This window comes from Pantherophis guttatus, chromosome 16 (assembly GCF_059756535.1).
Source record: "Pantherophis guttatus breed Tessera chromosome 16, ASM5975653v1, whole genome shotgun sequence".
NCBI classification, from domain to species: domain Eukaryota; kingdom Metazoa; phylum Chordata; class Lepidosauria; order Squamata; family Colubridae; genus Pantherophis; species Pantherophis guttatus.
In genome coordinates, this window is record NC_142078.1 from 14,237,441 (window position 1) to 14,254,940 (window position 17,500).

A 17,500-nucleotide genomic window follows, 5' to 3' on the forward strand; every position below is an offset into this window, starting at 1 on the left:
GGTGATGGTTGTGTATATGTGTAGGTGTGTGTAAGAAAGCCCAATTACAAATTTACTCGTGTCAGTGCCTTTTTTTAAAAAAAAAACAAAACAAAAGAAAAAGAAAGGGAGTTGCAAACACCGAACGATGGGACTGTCCCCAAAGGGTTTAAAAACCAAAAAACAAATCTCGTGATTTTCCCCGAGACGTCTTTGGCAGGTTTTCGTATCACAAAGTCGGTTTTTAAAGTGTGCGGTATAATGCATTTAGAGTTTTGTGCGTACGGGGACATTTTACCGATAACTACCAGTAGCTGGCAATGAGTAGCGCAGGATGGAAATGATCCAAGTAGCTAGCTCCGTACCAACGGAAGAGGAAATATTGGTAGCTGAGGGTGAAGAGTTGTGAGGTCCTTGGTGTGCTCTCTGAGCTTGGCGTTTTTCTTGCAGACCTTTCTTTACCCAGCTAGGTAACGACGTCAGTGTTGGAAGGGAGTGGGATTTGCGGAGAGGAGGAGAAGGAAAAGGGAGGAGAAGGGTGCTAGAAGAGAGTGGGGCTGGAGGAGGAAGACTGCGGGGTCCTTGGTGCTCTCTGAGCTTGGCGTTTTTCTTGCAGATGTTTCATGACCCAACTAAGTAACTTCTAATACTGATAATGTTACCTAGTTGGGTCAGAAAACGTCCGCATGGCACACTAGATTTATAACAAAGAGTAACTTGCAAACCCAACACTCCGAGCATTAGCAATAATCCTCTTCACTCATAGCCATATTTTGATCAGAGGAAGAGGTGTTGGGAGACATTCTTCCGTTTATTCCAGTAGAGAGAATCGCAAGAGATCCTTGACTTTTAAAGATTCTTAGATCCCTGGCTAGGACTCAAACCCCTGGAATCAACAGCCAATAAATTATAGCGAGAAGAGACAAGTAAGCAGCAGTACCAATAGGAGTAAGATACAGTCTGAATGAAACGAATGCAGTGGAAAAAATTATTTAATCAAATTGTAACTGAAAAGTTTGATTGGGGCCTTTTTTTAATGGTTCAGTTCAATTTATCGATCTGGTATCCAGCCTGACAGCACGGATACTTTCCTCGAAAGGCAGAAAAAGGCCAAATCACAAATTTGCTTTTATTTGCAAAGAGTGCACCGCTCAGCCTCGCCAATTAATCGGGTGGAATTTCATCACGCAACTAGATCCCTCCTAGCCGAGGACATAACTTCCGGCTTGTGTAATCAACCCGTTTTCTCACAGGTAGAGAAGGAAAAAAGGTACCGCTGCGATCTCTTTATCGTGGGTAGAAAGCGGTCAGTAGATTGCTTCCTTAAGGATCTCGGTGGAAGCTATAAAAGGAGGTTTTATCTGCCACAAGTAATCCATAAATTTCCCAAGAACCGTTCGCTGAATTTTTATTCCTGCAGTGGTGGACTCTTCCTTTGGTATATTCCCTTTGATGTTGATCTTTGGCATGAACTCAAATCTGTCTAGCAGCTCTGATTTATAGAACGTAGGATAATAGAGTTGGAAGGGACTTTGAAGGTCTTCAAGTCCAACTTCCTGCTCAAGCAGGAGACCCTACACCAGAGGTGGGTTTCAGCAGGTTCTGACCAGTTCTGAAGAACCAGTAGCGGAAATTTTGAGTAGTTCAGAGAACTGGTAGCGGAAATTTTAAGTAGTTCAGAGAACTGGTAGCAGAAATTTTGAGTAGTTTGGAGAACCGGTAGCGGAATGAGTACTTCGGAGAACCGGTAGCGGAAATTTTGTGTAGTTCAGAGAACCGGTAGTGGAAATTCTGAGTAGTTCGGAGAACCGGTAACGGAAATTTTGAGTAGTTCAGAGACCCGGTAGTGGAAATTTTGAGTAGTTCAGAGAACCGGTAGCGGAAATTTTGAGTAGTTCAGAGAACCGGTAGCAGAAATTTTGAGTAGTTTGGAGAACCGGTAGCGGAAATTTTGAGTACTTCGGAGAACCGGTAGCGGAAATTTTGAGTAGTTTGGAGAACCGGTAGCGGAAATTTTAAGTAGTTTGGAGAACCGGTAGTGGTAATTTTGAGTAGTTCGGAGAACCGGTAAATACCACCTCTGGCTGGCCCCACCCCCATCTATTCTCTGCCTCCCGAATCCCAGCTGATCGGGAGGAAATGGGGATTTTGCATTATCCTTCCCCTGAAGTGGGGTGGGAATGGGGATTTTGCATTATCCTTCCCCTGGAGTGGGGAGGGAATGGGGATTTTGCAATATCCTTCCCCCAGGAGTGGGGAGGGAATGGGGATTTTGCAATATCCTTCCCCTGGAGTGGGGAGGGACTGGGGATTTTGCAGTAATCTTCCCCAGGAGTGCGGAGGGAATGGGGATTTTGCAGTATCCTTCCCCTGCCAGGCCCACCAAGCCACGCCCACCAAGCCACGCCCACAGAACCGGTAGTAAAAAAAAAAACCTGGATTTCGCCACTGCCTTCAAGCCTTCCAGGAAGACCACGTCCCATCACTCTGCAACCTTGCATTGCTGCCGTTCACCCTCATCCCCATTCCCAGGACGATGGGCGTCTCCGGGAGAGCTGGGTCTGTGGATAATGCATCCAAAATATGAACCTGATCCTTGTTTTATCTCTGCTCGGATTCGTTCTACGTCTCATCTGCTGCGCTCTCCTCCTTTTTTTTTACATTCTTTTGCTGCTGTTGCTTTGGTGGTTGGGTCTCTCCCTGTTTGGAAGGAAGGAAAGAAAATGGGCTGGAGGGAGGGAATCAAATCCACCTTCAGGTTTGTTTTATCCCCCCCCCGGGTCCGTCAACCTTCAACCCCATTCATCTTTCATTGCTGCTGAAAGTTAATGGGCCCCCAAATTGCATTCCCCAAATATTGGGGTGGGGGTGGGGGGCGTCAGGAAAGCAGCCCGACCCCAAACCTAGTTGATCTCTGGCGATCGTTTCAATTGAGTGACCATTTTTAAGCCATTATCCCTGGCCGGAGCGGGTGGTGATTTGAAATTGGCCGTTTGATAAGAGCCCCGGTTATCAGCGGGGGGATACTTTCTCATTTACATTTAGATGAGTATTGATTATTTATTTACTCCGAGAAGGGAGAGTCATTCCCAATCTTATCTTTCTCGTCTCGGCTTGTCAGCAGGAAGAGAGAGAGATGGAGCTCCTGACATCGGGCGTGCAGATAAAAGCACTTTTTTTCTTTCTTTCTTTCTTTTTTTTTCTTTTTAGCACAGATAAAAGTTGGGATTGGCCCTTTTTTTTCTCGCCTTGACTGAAAAGGAGAAGTTTTAAAAAATTAGAACTGATGGGCTCGGCTTTTCAAAAGGCCATCTGAAGGCTTTCGCAATTTAGCTGGCAGGCAAAGATGGCTTCTCGGAATAATGTCCACTTCTCGTACGAGAGAGAGAGAGGGAGAGAAGGAGGGAGAGAGGAAGAGAGAGAGAGGGAGGGGGAGGGAGGGAGGGAGAGAGAAGAAGGGAGGGAGGGAGAGAGAGAGAAGGAGGAAGGGAGAGAGGGAGAAGAAGGGAGGGTGGGAGAGAGAGAAGGAGGGAGGGAGAAAGGAGGGAAGGGGGGAGAAAGGAGGGAGGGAGAGAGAGAAGGAGGGAGGGAAAGGGAGGGAGAGAGAAGGAGGAAGGGAGAGAGAGAGGGAGAAGAAGAGAGGGAGGGTGGGAGAGAGAGAGAGAGAGAGAGAAGGGCCTGACAATATTTTATTAGGTAAACAGATTAGAATTCTTGGAAGACCAAAGTTTTGGCAGCAAACTGCCGAATGCCTGCCAAGACCGGTTTCACTCCCATAAAGCGGAAGAGGACAGGAGCAACAAATTATCCACGAGACAAGAGTTTAGTCAATGTTCAGTCCAAAATATATCAAAGCCGAATTTCAGAGATCACGATGTGACTTGCAGGGTTTAACTTTGTCCGTCACAAAGCCTGAAGAGCAATCCCACCCACTTTTATTCCTGGTGGGACGTGGCTCCATGACTCGGCTCAATCTCTGGCCCTCCCACACCTCTTCCGTTGCTGCGCACGCTTCTCCCTCCGACGCTGCCTGGGATCAAGCCAGGATTCATCATCCTCACTCCCTATCAATTGGATGATTGATTCATCATCCTCACTCCCTATCAATTGGTGCTCCGATATGCCTTCCTCCTGGCACGGGAGGCTGTTCCTCCTGGCCTTCGGATGGAACCTGAGGCATTGCCAGAGAGGAGGGTCCTGGAAAGGGAGGCCTTGTCAGTTCCTCCCCATCACCTTCTGAGTCCTCTTCCTCTGTTAGGATAGGCTCGGGAGTCGGGGTCACAACAACCTCTGTCTCCCTCACCCTAACCAGAGGAAATGGTGGGGACTGGCTACGCATGCCTTTAAATAATTTCGGGGACGGAGGGCTTATTTTTGGGGGAGAGCTCATTTTCGGGGAAACACGGTAAAGATTGTGCATTCCTCGAATTGTGCATTACGAAGTGGCTGGTTGAGTTAAGGTGTCTGTTACTTTAAGAATTGTTGCTTTAAGAATTGTTCAGTTGTCTAGTGTGACTCCCTCCGAAGGCCATCTGCTGCGAGACCAACAGTCTTCCTTGTGTTATTAGTTGGCCGATGGGAGAAGAACAGACTGTCTGGCTAGACAAGCCAAGGGGTCCAATCCAACAAACCATGGCTTATGTTCTACCCTCCAGGGCTGAATGCAGCCACCTCCCCGTCCGAGGCGATGAAATTTTCATTTTTCACCCGATACGAAATAAAACCGGTTAAATATACACAAAGCCGCCGTTTCAAACCGCATTTAATTAATGGGGCTTTCCTTTAATTACACTTCGATGTAAAATAAATCAAGCCAAATTGAGGTCAGTCGGGGATGTTTTCGACCGACATTTGGACTCAGAAAGGTTTAGAAAATCCTCAGCAGGGCCATTTTGGGGACTAGTCACCACTGGGAAGGCTGAGGCTTTTTTGTAGAAATCAACTTTAAAATAGGCTCTGTATGTCATACAGCTGGAATACGGATAGTGAAGCCAAAAGTAATGCATAGAAGTTTACCATGGGAAAGATCCACCCGAGAACTAAGGAGAAATTTCCTTAATTTGTGAAAATAATTGATCAGTGGAACAGCTTGCCTCCAGAGCTTGTGGGTGCTCCATCCCTGGAGGTTTTTAAGAAGAGATTGGACGGCCATTTGTCCGAAAGGGTATTTATTTATTTATTGGTTCAATTTATATGTCGCCCTTCTCCGGAGACTCAGGGTGGCTTACAATGCGTTAAGCAATAGCCTTCATACTTTTGTATATACCTGCTTAGTAGGGTTTTCGGCCCCCCCTAAGCGGTGTTCTTTTTTTATACAAAGTCAGCTTATTGCCCCCACAATCCGGGTCCTCATTTTACCTACCTCGGAAGGATGGAAGGCTGAGTCAACCTTGAGCCTGGTGAGATTCGAACTTGCAGTAATTGTAGGCAGCTGGTGCTACTTAACAGCACTTTAGTCTGCTGCGCCACCAAAGCTTTAGTGGGTCTGTTGCTTGAGCAAGAGGTTAGACTAGATGACCTCCAAGGTCCCTTCCAACCCTGTTTTTCTGGAATTCAATTTAGCGCTGATCATCATTTAATCTACAATGGCCAACTGGATTCCTTTCCGAAGCCCCCAAGTTGGAAGGGGCTAGAAGTAGATGGGATTGCCCTGGGGACAGTTATACTACGAGGAAAAGTCATGGCCGGCTGGCTTATTTATAATTCGTTTATTGATTTGATATTCTTGCCTCTGCCGGTTCCCAGAATGGGAAACGACGAATAAAAAAATTTCATACCGTTTCCCCGAAAATAAGACCTAAGCAGAAAATAAGCCCTAGCATGATTTTTCAGAATGCTTGTAATACAAGACCTATCCCCAAAATAAGCCCCAGTTAAGATTGTCAGCCAGATGGAGGCATCTAGTACCATATTTCCCTGAAAATAAGACCCAACCAGAAAATAAGCCCTAGCATGATTTTTCAGGATGCTCGTAATACAAGCCCTATCCCCAAAATAAGCCCCAGTTAAGATTGTCAGCCAGATGGATGCATTTAGTACCGTATTTCCCCCCAAAATAAGACCTAACCAGAAAATAAGCCCTAATGCGACTTTTGGAGCAAAAATTAATATAAAACCGGATCTTATTTTTGGGGTATTCGATTTTCCTCTACCGGAATCCAGCAGCCATCCTTATTTGTTGTCGGTCTCCAGCAAGCTTGGAAAAATGTCAGAAGTGGCGTGCAACAGCGGATTGTTCAAACTTTTCTGACCGAATTGAGGAGCAGATAAGAATCTTCAACTTGATGGAAACAGGTTTTTCTGCGGTAAACGCGGCCAGGGGCAGATTTTGGAACCCACTCAGCCTTTGGCGGATTCCCAGCCGTGGGAGACAAGAGTGGGGGGGGAAAGCTGTGCCTCTCCGTAGGATCGTTTTACACCCGAGCTGCTCGGTTCTTAAGCTGGGTCTGACAGCACACCTCCGACGACAACGCAGAGTTTCCATTTCAGCAGGCGCAGGGAGGAAAGGGTTATTATTATTATTTCCTCCCTTGCTAGACAAAACAAGCTGCCTTTTCTTTGCTTGGGTTTGTCAAGCGCTGTTTTGTTGCTAAGCCCAGCTAGGTGGCCCAGTGGCTAAGACACTGAGCTTGTCGATCAGAAAGGTCGGCAGCTCCAACTCCTAGAATACGTCTCCTGCATGACGTTGGACTAAACGACTTCCAAGATCCCTTCCAATTCTGTTACTCTGTGGTTCTGGTTGCCAATAGTCCTGCCATGTTTTTCCAGAGACTAGCAACGGGCTCTGTTGCAAATCAGATGGCTTTTCTACGTGATGATGCTTGGTTGGGATGCTTTCTCTCCTTCCTTCCTTCCTTCCTTCCTTCTTCCTTTCTTCTTTCCTAACATTATTGCTGTGGCTTTAGATTTCCTTCCTTCCTCTCCTTTCTTCTTTCCCTCTCCTTCCTTCCCCTTCTTCCTTCCTTCTTTCCTTCCTTCCTCCCTCCCTTTACTTCTTCTTTCCTTCCTTCCTTCTTTTCTAACATTATTGCTGTGGCTTTAGACTCCCTCCCTTCCTCCCTCCGTCCTTCCTTTCTCTCATTAACTCTTATCATTTTCCCTTCCATATAGTCTCTCTCTTAGTCCTCCCTCTTCCTTCCTTCCTTCCTTTTTTCTTCCTTCCTTCCTTCCTTCTTTTCTTTCTTTGTCATTTGTTCATTCTTTCGTTCTTTCTATTCTCTTTCTCTTTCTCTCTCTCTCTCTTATTCACAAAATGCAATTGGCTTTCCAAACACCTAGATCCAGCTCCATGCTCTGCTTTTGATCATGTCCTGCTGCAGAGGGAATTCAAGACTGAGAAGACATGATAACAAGGTCAGCCGATGAATAGGCATGGCAACAGATCAGCCAATGGGAGCTGAATTGGAAACTGAAACTGGAAGGAGGCTGGGCGTGGCTCAGCTCTGTGTGTGTGCTGAGAACTGAAACTAGTCTGCTGTGCTCTGCTTGTGTTTTGCTTGTAACTACTACCACATTGGAAGAAATCTGCTGTTGATATTGTAAATTTACTTCATGTGTTATTATGTATATAAAGAAGTTAATGAATCCTGCTGCATCAGTCTCCCTGCGTGTGCTTTCTGGATTTGATTTTTGGAACGAACTCTTGACAACCCAGTCATCGAGAATCCCCTTGTGCAGACTGAAGAAGCGTTCTCATAAAGTCACAAAAGGTGCTTTTTCAAGAAACAACTGGACTCTCCTTCGTTTTTTTCCTTGAGGACGTTTTGCTTCTCATCCGTGAAGCTGAGAACGGAAGAGCTGAAGGAGCTTCTCGGATGACAAACGAAACGTCTTCAAGGAAAAACAAAGGAAAAGTCCAGTTGCCTCTTGAAATAAGAACCTTTGGGACAAACAAGACCTGTCTTGGGGGAATGGCCGAGAATCTCCATAGACAGTCCGTATAAAAGTTGCTTATTGTCTCTTTTCAGGACCTCAATACCGCCTGGAGAAACAGAGTGAGCCCAACATTCCCATCGACTTAGATTGTACCTTGGAGAGCCAAAGCACTCTGGAATTTTGCCTCGTCCGTGAGAATAGTAGGTTGGCTCTTGTTGTTGTTGTTGTTGTTGTCCTTCTTCTTCTTCTTCTTCTTCTCCTTCTTCTTCTTCTCCTTCTCCTTCTCCTCCTCCTCCTCTTCTTCTCCTTCTCCTCCTTCTCCCTCCTCCTTCTCCTCTTCTTCTTCTTCTCCTCCTCCTCCTCCTTCTCGTCCAGGTTGGAGAAGGAGGATAGAGTTGATTTGCTAGGATTTCTTTCATAATAACTTCTCCTTCTCCTTCTTCTTCTTCTCCTTCTCCTTCTCCTTTTCCTCCTTCTCCCTCCTCCTCTCACTCCTCCTCCTCATCTTCTTCTATTTCTTCTCCTCTTCCTCCTTCTCCTCCTCCTCCAGGTTGGAGAAGGATAGAGTTGATTTGCTAGGATTTCTTTCATAATAATTTCTCCTTCTCCTTCTCCTTCTCCTCCTCCTCCTCCTCCTCCTCCTTCTTTTCTCTCTCTCCTTCCCTCCCTCCCTCCTTCCTTACAGCCCTTTATAAAACACTTCAAGCTCGGGTAAGTTACGTCCTCTGGCTTCTCAGCTCACGGTGCTTTGCAGCTACTCTCTAAGCGGTTTACAGCTCTTGCTTCCCTCCCCACCAACAATCTGGGTCCTCATTTTACCGACCTCTGAAAGACGGAGGGCTGAGTCAACCTTGGAGCCGGTCATGATCGAACTCCAAGCTGTGGGCAGAATTAGCCTGCAATGCTGCATTCTAACCACTGTGCCACCGGGGCTCAGTAATTGATGTTAAAATCTCCAATCCATGGTTCGGTACTTTGGCAAATTGCAGGTCTGTAGTTATTCCTCGCTGCTCCTCTCTTTACGATTGCTACCTTTTGAGCCTGGCATTTAAGACCTATCTGAAAGGAGAGAGGGGGGGTGGGTGGGTATAGTCCTGGACAGCTGGTACTCCATTCTTCGCATGCCCCGGAGACATCTCCCAATTGCCGTGAGACTTCCCCGTCTAATTTTAGCTGCTGTAATTAAAATTAGCCATTTCTTCAGATAAAGGATTTGCAGCGTTAAGGCGTTTTTATTTTATTTTTTTCTCCTCCAGAAGAGCACGCGGTGTGCATGCGCTTACACCCCTATTCTCTTTAAGGAGCTGAACAGATGCTGGAAAAAATGAACGCCAAAAAAACTGCGTTCCGAGATCTTGTGTGTTTATATTTCAAGGGATTAAGTGAAGGGGGGAAAAGAAAAATCACATTTTTTTGAATATTATTATTAGCACACAAGAAGTCGTCTTCTTCTTTCTTTTTCACCCAGCCCTTACTGGGATTGGGAAGATAAAACACAATCTCTTCCCATATTTGGGAATGTTCGGTAGGAACTGCGTTGCGGTGGGATTTTTATTTTTATTTCTCTCCCCCCCCCCACTTTTCCCCTCCTCTCTTTTCCCCACCTCTCTTCTCTGCTCGAGAGAAGTCCCTGCACTATTCATGGTTAATTTCCTTTTATACTTCCCACCCAGCTTCTGGAGAGTTCCTGGTTCTCATTTCGTCATTAAACCGTAATTAGTATTCAAGGGAAATTGGTCTTAATATATTAAAATTGGTTAAGTGCCTTTAGTCCTGTATCAAAGCCAATATCTTATTGGAAAATGTAATTGGGGACGCTGTGTATGTAATTAATTGAATTACAATTAAGAACTTTCATTAAGCAATATACCACTACATTAAAGCAATAAGAGGGTGGGTTGGGGGATCCAGGGTGGGTGTGTATGTGGGTCGGTGTAGTGCAGCACAACTAACCTTTATTGTTGTTTTCTTGGGGGAAGGAGGGATGTGCTCATTCTTCTGAGGCTGAGAGAACTAAGTATTATTTTCAGGTCTAAAGGTTTCCTTTAAGTAACCTCTCAGCAGTTCTACAAGCAGTAGCAGCTAAGCGTTCCTTCAGAATTTTCTTAACGTGTTTCCCCAAAAATAAGACCGGGTCTTATATTAATTTTCGCTCCAAAAGACACATTAGGGCTTATTTTCCAGTTAGGTCTTATTTTCGGGGTAATACGGTACTAAATGTGTCCATCTGGCTGATGATCTTAATGGGGTCTTATTTTTGGGGTAGGGCTTATATTACGAGCATCCCAGGAAATGATGCTAGGGCTTATTTTCCAGTTTGGTCTTATTTTCGGGGTAATACGGTACTAAATGTGTCCATCTGGCTGATGATCTTAACTGGGGCTTATTTTTGGGGTGGGGCTTATATTACGAGCATCCCGGGAAATGATGCTAGGGCTTATTTTCCAGTTAGGTCTTATTTTCAGGGTAATACGGTACTAAATGTGTCCATCTGGCTGATGATCTTAACGGGGGCTTATTTTTGGGGTAGGGCTTATATTACGAGCATCCTGGGAAATGATGCTAGGGCTTATTTTCCAGTTGAGTTTTACTTTCAGGGAAACAGGGTAGCATCCTCCAGAGAAGCCAAAACATATGAAGGACGGTTGCAGGATCCACACATTTTGGAAGTCCAAATAGGAAACACTGAGCTGTACCAAGAGGCCAGAAGTCCCCATCCTTAACTAAGGGTTTGGATCCAAGGTGGTCTCCTTCCTACCGCAAGGTTGGGCTGACTCTGAAAGCCGTTATTACGTCTGAGAAATTCTACCTTTTCTTCACCGCTCTCTAGCTTTCCCTAACACATCCTTTGAACGGCTCCCGAGAATCTAATTAGTTGTTGTTTTTAAAACCTACCAACGTGCAGACTCCTAAAACAGACAGCTCATCCCAGAATCTCTTCCCCTAGAAGGAAGATCACTTGCGGATTCGCAGAACCCATTACGCCTTCGTTGAAGGAGGAGGAGGAGGTCCGCTCTAATCCTAATAAGAAACATCTATGTCTCAGACTGCAGGGCGTATTATGACTTTATTGTTCTTGTCGTCGGGGTGGCGTTGCGGGATTTTTCTCCCCTCGGGTGGGTTGTTTTGCGATTTTCATAGGCGGCGGAATAACGTCAATGGCTTTTCTTTTTAAAAAAAAAAAAGATTTTCAAATATTTGAGAGTAACAACACTATACAGAGGTGTTTTTTTTAATTATTATTTTATTCCAGTCTGCTTATCTGAGTTAGCTTATTGAAACTGAAAATAGGGCTGAGAAAACCAGCATTGATCGGCTGGGAAAGGACTCTGCTTAATTGTCTGTCCGGTGGAAGATATTGTGAAGTAAGCAAACACTTCTCCCCCCCGCCCCCCGGCAAGAATTTTTGCTTCTAAGCATTACATTTATTTCATTTGGAATTTGCACGACCTCTGTGTTGATTCCTTAAGAGTGGGCCTTGAGGCTCTTCAAGGAATGGTCTGAAACGTCCTGCATTGTTGCTGCGGAGAATTTTCCAGCTTAATCTTAGACGTCGTCCGAGAATCCAAACTCATTCTTCACTCTGAAAATATTTCCCTCCCCTCTTGCCGTTGAAATTATTCCACTGAAATGGAATAATTGGGTGTTTAACCAGTGGGTGCCTTCTCCTACTCTCTTGTTTCACTCTCCCTGACAGGCGAAGCCTGGGGGGGGGGGTGTGGAATCAAGAGAGACACCAGCCTAGTATCCTTACATTCCCACAAGAGGTCTAAACCCAACCTCTCTTGAATTCCGTTGAGACTTACCTAGCGCCAATTTATAATAGAATTACAGAGTTGGAAGGGACCTTGGAGGTCTTCTAGTCCAACCTCCTGCCTAGGCAGGAAACCCTACACCACTTCAAAACAAATGGTTATCCAACATCTTCTTAAAAACTTCCAGTGTTGGAGCATTCACGACTTCTGGAGGCAAGTCATTCCACTGATTACTTGTTCTCACTTTCTTGGCAAAGCCCCACAAAGTTCAGAAATAGGAGACACCGACTGGAAAACAGATTTAGCAATGTTGCTTTCCTTCAAAGAGCCCAAAAGCTTTTGCTGCTCTTTTAAGCCTTATGGGAGCGGCCAATCATCTCCTGGCCTTACTCCCGAGTTGTCCCTTTTGCTTTAGCTGCTCTTGCCTTCTGGCAGCTCTGCACACACGTGCACTAGGAACAGGCTCCTCCTGTTCCTCTGCCTCTCTGCTGTCCGACTGGGGGCTCCGGAGTCTGTACATCACTCCCAGATGGCCCTGGCCCCATCTCTGCCTCCGACGCAGAGCCCTCGTCCGAGCCTTCCCCAGACTCCAGGACTGCCCCATTGTCCTCCACAGCATCCTCACTCTCCGACTCCGCTACCAGCTCTGCAGGCTGCTGGCGGACCACAACAGGGAGATAGTGGAGGATGGGCTGGGAGGGGCTATGGCCCATGAGGTCGGACACAACTTAGTAACAGAAACGGTTGTGACAAGACCAAAGCTATTCTTATTTCTATATAGGCCAAACCGGTTGCAGTGGCCTTCACCAGCTCAGCAGGAAGCGTTTTATCCAGTTATCCGGTCCCTTCCGAGGCATTGAGGAAGCCAGGCAAACCTGATTTATCTTACAGATTGGGAAGTCCTGTCGGATTTTCACAGGCGGCATAGCATTGGGGTGTGAAATTGTAATGACGGGGCCATCTGCCTTAATCTCCACGTACCGATTGAGCTTTGCTTTCTGCAGTTTCCCCCTCCGTTTGGGAGCGATTTGTTGCTCTCCCGAGCTTATTTTATATCCGTTCCGTCCCTCGTCCCAAATTTCTCCGAGCCGAAAGATGGACTTGGTTCGGAAGACAGGATAAAGCAGCTGGAGAATAGCAAGGACGGCAGCCTCGTTCAGGAGCCCAAATACCTGGGCCATTTACAGGAGCAGTAAATGAAATAAAAGTGGGACTAAAGCTGCTTTTTTGGGGGGGGGTTCATCCGAACTCTTAATACCCGCGGCCAGCCAGGGCAAATAATTTTCATTGTGCGTTTAAGAATCCATCCTTCCATTACGGAAAGCGAGACGGAAGCTAGGGGTAGGGAAATGGGCAACCAAAGGAAGATATTAGAGGGAAGAACTCTGTGTGACAGCCTGGCCTTCTTAAATCTCCCCCCCTCCAGCTAATCTATTCCTTCCTCCGTTTATGACGGAGGAAGCGACTGACTTAACGACGGAGTAGCTTGCTTTGTGTTTGTAAAAAGGAGACAAATTTACTCGGCTGTAAAACGAGATCTAATTCGGTATCTGTGGGACAGATGGCGCGTGGCCTGCCGAGTACTTTTCCCCCAGGGGAGGGCCATTTTGGGGGGGGGGAGGCCAGCCTCTTCAACAAGGCTGTGGTTTTCCAGATGTTTATAAGCAGGACTCGGGGTATCCCTCCCTGTTGATCAGACCAATAACAGAATGGGAGGATTGGAAGAGGCCATGGAGGTCTCTGGTCCAACCCCCTGCTCAAACAGGAGATGGAGCACTCACAACTTCTGGTGGCAAGTTGTTCCACCGGTTAATTGTTCTCACCGTTAAGAAATTTCTCCTCTGTTCTAGGTTGCTTCTCTCCTTGATTTAGTTTGACTGGCTGAAAACGCTTTCTCTTCTTGTGAACGGGGACCAGGTTGCTCAGCTCTGGTTTATGATGATTATTTTATTTTATTTTATTGATTGGTTCAATTTGTTTGTCACCCATCTCGCCCTGAAGTATTCCAGTAACTGGAATACCGTTATCCTGTCTCCCCTGGTGCTTCTCTTCACTAGACTAGCCATGCCAAGTACTTGCAACTGTTCATCGTATGTTTTAGCCTCCAGTCCCCTAATCATCTTAGTTGCTACTCTCAGATCCAGATATTCTCTTCTACCGCTTGCAGCTTTTTGCCGAACCTGTTCAACAGAGGTGGGTTTCAGCAGGTTCTGACCGGTTCTGACCAGTTCTGGAGAACCGGTAGCGGAAATTTGGAGTAGTTCGGAGAACTGGCAAATGCCATCTCTGACGGGCCCCGCCCCATCTATTCTCTGCCTCCCGAGTCCCGGCTGATAGGGTGGGAATGGGGATTTTGCAGTATCCTTCCCCTGGTGCGGGATGGGAATGGGGATTTTGCAGTAACCTTCCCCTGGAGTGAGGAGGGAATGGGGATTTTGCAGTATCCTTTCCCAGGAGTGAGGAGGGAATGGGGATTTTGCAGTATCCTTCCTCAGGAGTGGGATGGGAATGGGGATTTTGCAGTAACCTTCCCCAGGAGTGGGAAGGGAATGGGGATTTTGCAGTATCCTTCCCCTGGAGTGGGAAGGGAATGGGGATTTTGCAGTATCTTTCCCCAGGAGTGGGGAGGGAATAGGGATTTTGCAGTAACCTTCCCCTGGAGTGGGGAGGGAATGGAGAATTAGCAGTATTCTTCCCCTGGACTGGGGAGGGAATGGGGATTTTGCAATATCCTTCCCCTGAAGTGGGTAGGGAATGGAGATTATACAGTATCCTTCCCCTGGAGTGAGGTGGGAATGGAGATTTTGCAGTATCCTTGTCCTGCCATGCCCAGCAACCGGTAGTAAAAAAACTTTGAATCCCACCAGTGCTGTCTAACCTTTTCTTCTTCCAAGCGAGCGCCCCCGTTCCACAGTTCCCACCTTCCGACCCCCACAGACCCCCGAAACCCTCTTGCCTGCTTATTGTCCCCCTCGGCCTCCTGAGTGTCTCTGAGTGGCAATCATACTTTCTCTCTTTCTTTCTCTCTCTCTCTCTCTCTTGGCGGAGGCTCCAGAGGGGAGGAGATCTCCGAGGAAGATCCCCAGATCGACATCGCGACCGTCCAGGACATGCTGAGCAGCCATCATTACAAGTCTTTCAAAGTCAGCATGATCCACAGACTCCGTTTCACCACGGACGTTCAATTAGGTAAATCGGTTTCTGCGCTTTCGGTGCCTTTTTTTTTTTTTTTTTTTCCCACGGCCCTTTTTTAACCTCTCCGGCTGTGCCCAGCGACGTAATCTGAGGACTGACCAAACTCCCAGAGATCCGCGACCTGGGATCTTCGACAAACTTGGCCGAAAGAGGGCAACGATAAGACATTGCAATTAAAAAAAATATATATTCTAGGGCTATCGTGGTTAAGGCATCAGGCTAGAAATCAGGAGGCCAGGAGTTCTTGTCCTGCCTTGAGCACAAAGGCAGCTGGTGGGGACACCTTCAGCCAGCCACTCTCTCTCAGCCCTCGGAAGGCAGCAATGGCAAACCACTTTTGATCACTTTCCCCATCCGGGGGGCGGGGAGGGAGACAAAATGTCCCTGGTTCCCCCTTCTAGCTTCATGTTTGTTTGTTTATTTATTTATTTATTTAATTAATTAATTTGATTTATATGCCGCCCTTCTCCGGAGACTCAGGGCGGCTTACAATGCGTTAAGCAATAGCCTTCATACTTTTGTATATTTTTACAAAGTCAGCTTATTGCCCCCACAACTGGGTCATTTATTTATTTATTTATTTATTTTTCGTATTTCTGTGCCGCCCAACTCTCTGAGGACTCTGGGCGGCTTACAACAAAGACAGTATGAACAATATACAATAAGAGACGTTAAAAACCCATACGCACCGCTCATGGCCGGATCTCACAAGATCGCAGTGGTGAGTTCAACGGCCCCAAGCCTGCCGGAAAAGCCAGGTTTTCACCATTTTCCGGAAGGCCAGTCGGGTGGGAGCGGTCCTGGCCTCAGGAGGTAGCTGATTCCAGAGAGCCGGGGCAGCCACAGAGAAGGCCTTCTCCCGCGGGCCCGCCAGGCGACATTGTTTAGCTGACGGGACCCGGAGGAGGCCAACCCTGTGGGATCTTACCGATCGTTGGGAGCTATGTGGTAGAAGACAGTCTCGAAGATAACCTGGCCCTGAGCCATGTAGGGCTTTAAAGGTAATAACCAACACCTTGAATTGTGACCGGAGACCAATAGGAAGCCAGTGCAGCTCACGGAGGGTTGCTGTAATGTGGGAGTACCTAGGTGCACCCACGAGCGCTCGAGCGGTTGTATTCTGGACCAACTCTGTCTCCGAACACTTTTCAAGGGTAGCCCCATGTAGAGCGTGTTGCAATAATCAAACCATGAGGTGACAAGGGCATGAGTGACTGTGAGGAGAGCCTCCCAATCCAGGTAGGGTCGCAATTAGTGTACAAGGCGAACCTGTGCAAAGGTCCCCTTCGCCACGGCTGCCAGGGGTTAGTGTCAGAAAAGAGGCTTCTTGTCTTAGGAAAGCACAGAGTTTCCCAGTAGTCCTCATTTTGTGCCGAAATTGTGCCTCCACCGTTGAGGGCAGCTGTTTGACCACACAAACAGGAGGAGGAGGAGGAGGAGGAGTAAAGAAAGAGACACCTTCATTTGTGCGGGAATCTGAATTTCTGAATGAGCAGAGGCATTTGGGCGCCCGATTTCTTTTTTTGATAGAGATTGCTCTTTCCCAAAGTTGGGAACATATAAATCGTTTACGGAGACACTGTGTGCGTGTCTGTGTGTGTAAGAGCCCCCAAATGGTATTTATTCCCCGAAAAGTTAAAGCCACAAAGAGGTTTTCTGTTTCCCTTTTTGGTTTCCGTTGTCCGTTGTTGCTTATTTTCCTTTTGTGCAAGTTTTCATTTTGTCTTCCTTTCTTTTCTTTTCCTTTTCTCTCTCTCTCTCTCTTGTCCTTTCCCTTTTCTCGTTTTTTTTCCTTTCTTTCTCTCTCCTTCTCTTTCCTTCCTCCGTCTTGTGTTTTCCTTTCTTCTCTCTTCCTCTCCTTTCCATTTTTTTCTCTTCCTCGTCCCTTCCCTTCTCCCCACCCCCTCCTTGCATTGTCTTGTTAAGAAAGGATTTATATACTGGAGTTGATGGAGGGCAGCTTTCGGCGTGTTTTCTGCTCTTGAGCAAACCATCTTAGGGCGATAGTTTTCCTTCCAGGGAAGTTTGACTCACTTGTATCTGGAATCTGTCAAGAAATAAGAGCTTGAAAAGGTCATGACAGATCACCAAAGACAAATGCTTAACCCAGCGAGTCTTTCTGTCTAGAAACAAATAGCTTTCACTTGTACCGAAGTGAGGAAATAAACCTGCTGGATTTGTGGAAGAGCTGTTCCACGTCTTATCCGTCTCTTCTGCAAAAATTTGTATTTACGTTAATTTTATCATCCTCATATGAAGTTTTGGTGGGTTGTGGTTTTTTTTTTTTTTTGAAAGGGTAGCACTTAGAGACTTATATACCGCAGCACAGTGCTTTACAGCGGCTCTCACCCACTGGTGATCCGCGAGAAAATGTTGGTGGTCCGCAGAAAAATTATTTGCATTTTTTTAATATTGCACTAAATCAGGGGTCCTCAAACTACGGCCCCTGGGATGGATACATGTAATGAATTTTTGTGTTGCTGCAGAGAGTCTCCCCCTTCGGGGTCTTTTTGTGTGGGTCGGAGGTGAGCAGAAATTCCGACTTGGGGTCTGCTTCAGCCTCCTGATGTGGGGCTTTGGGCGAAGGCTGGAGGGAAGCACCGCTGGTGGCAAAGAGCCAGAGGGCCTCGTTCCAGTGGGACTGCCTCATGGCCTGGAACTGGCTGACCATCTCAGCCCACTGGGCCTCCAGACGC

General features: G+C 46.8%; 1 protein-coding gene across 6 annotated transcripts in view; it reads left to right on the top strand.

The window, feature by feature from the left end:
- Nucleotides 1–17,500, top strand: part of MAPKAP1 (MAPK associated protein 1) — a 119,476-nt gene that overhangs the window by 82,291 nt on the left and 19,685 nt on the right. For 2 of the 6 annotated variants that reach the window (XM_087879935.1, XM_087879936.1), the window contains exons 8-9: nt 7,947–8,054; nt 14,658–14,798. In XM_087879935.1, the coding sequence (XP_087736061.1) occupies nt 7,947–8,054; nt 14,658–14,798 (249 nt within the window). Of the gene's footprint in view, nt 1–7,946; nt 8,055–14,651; nt 14,799–17,500 lie in introns of all 6 variants that reach the window. The other 4 variants (XM_087879933.1, XM_087879934.1, XM_087879938.1 and 1 more) reach the window with 2 other exon arrangements.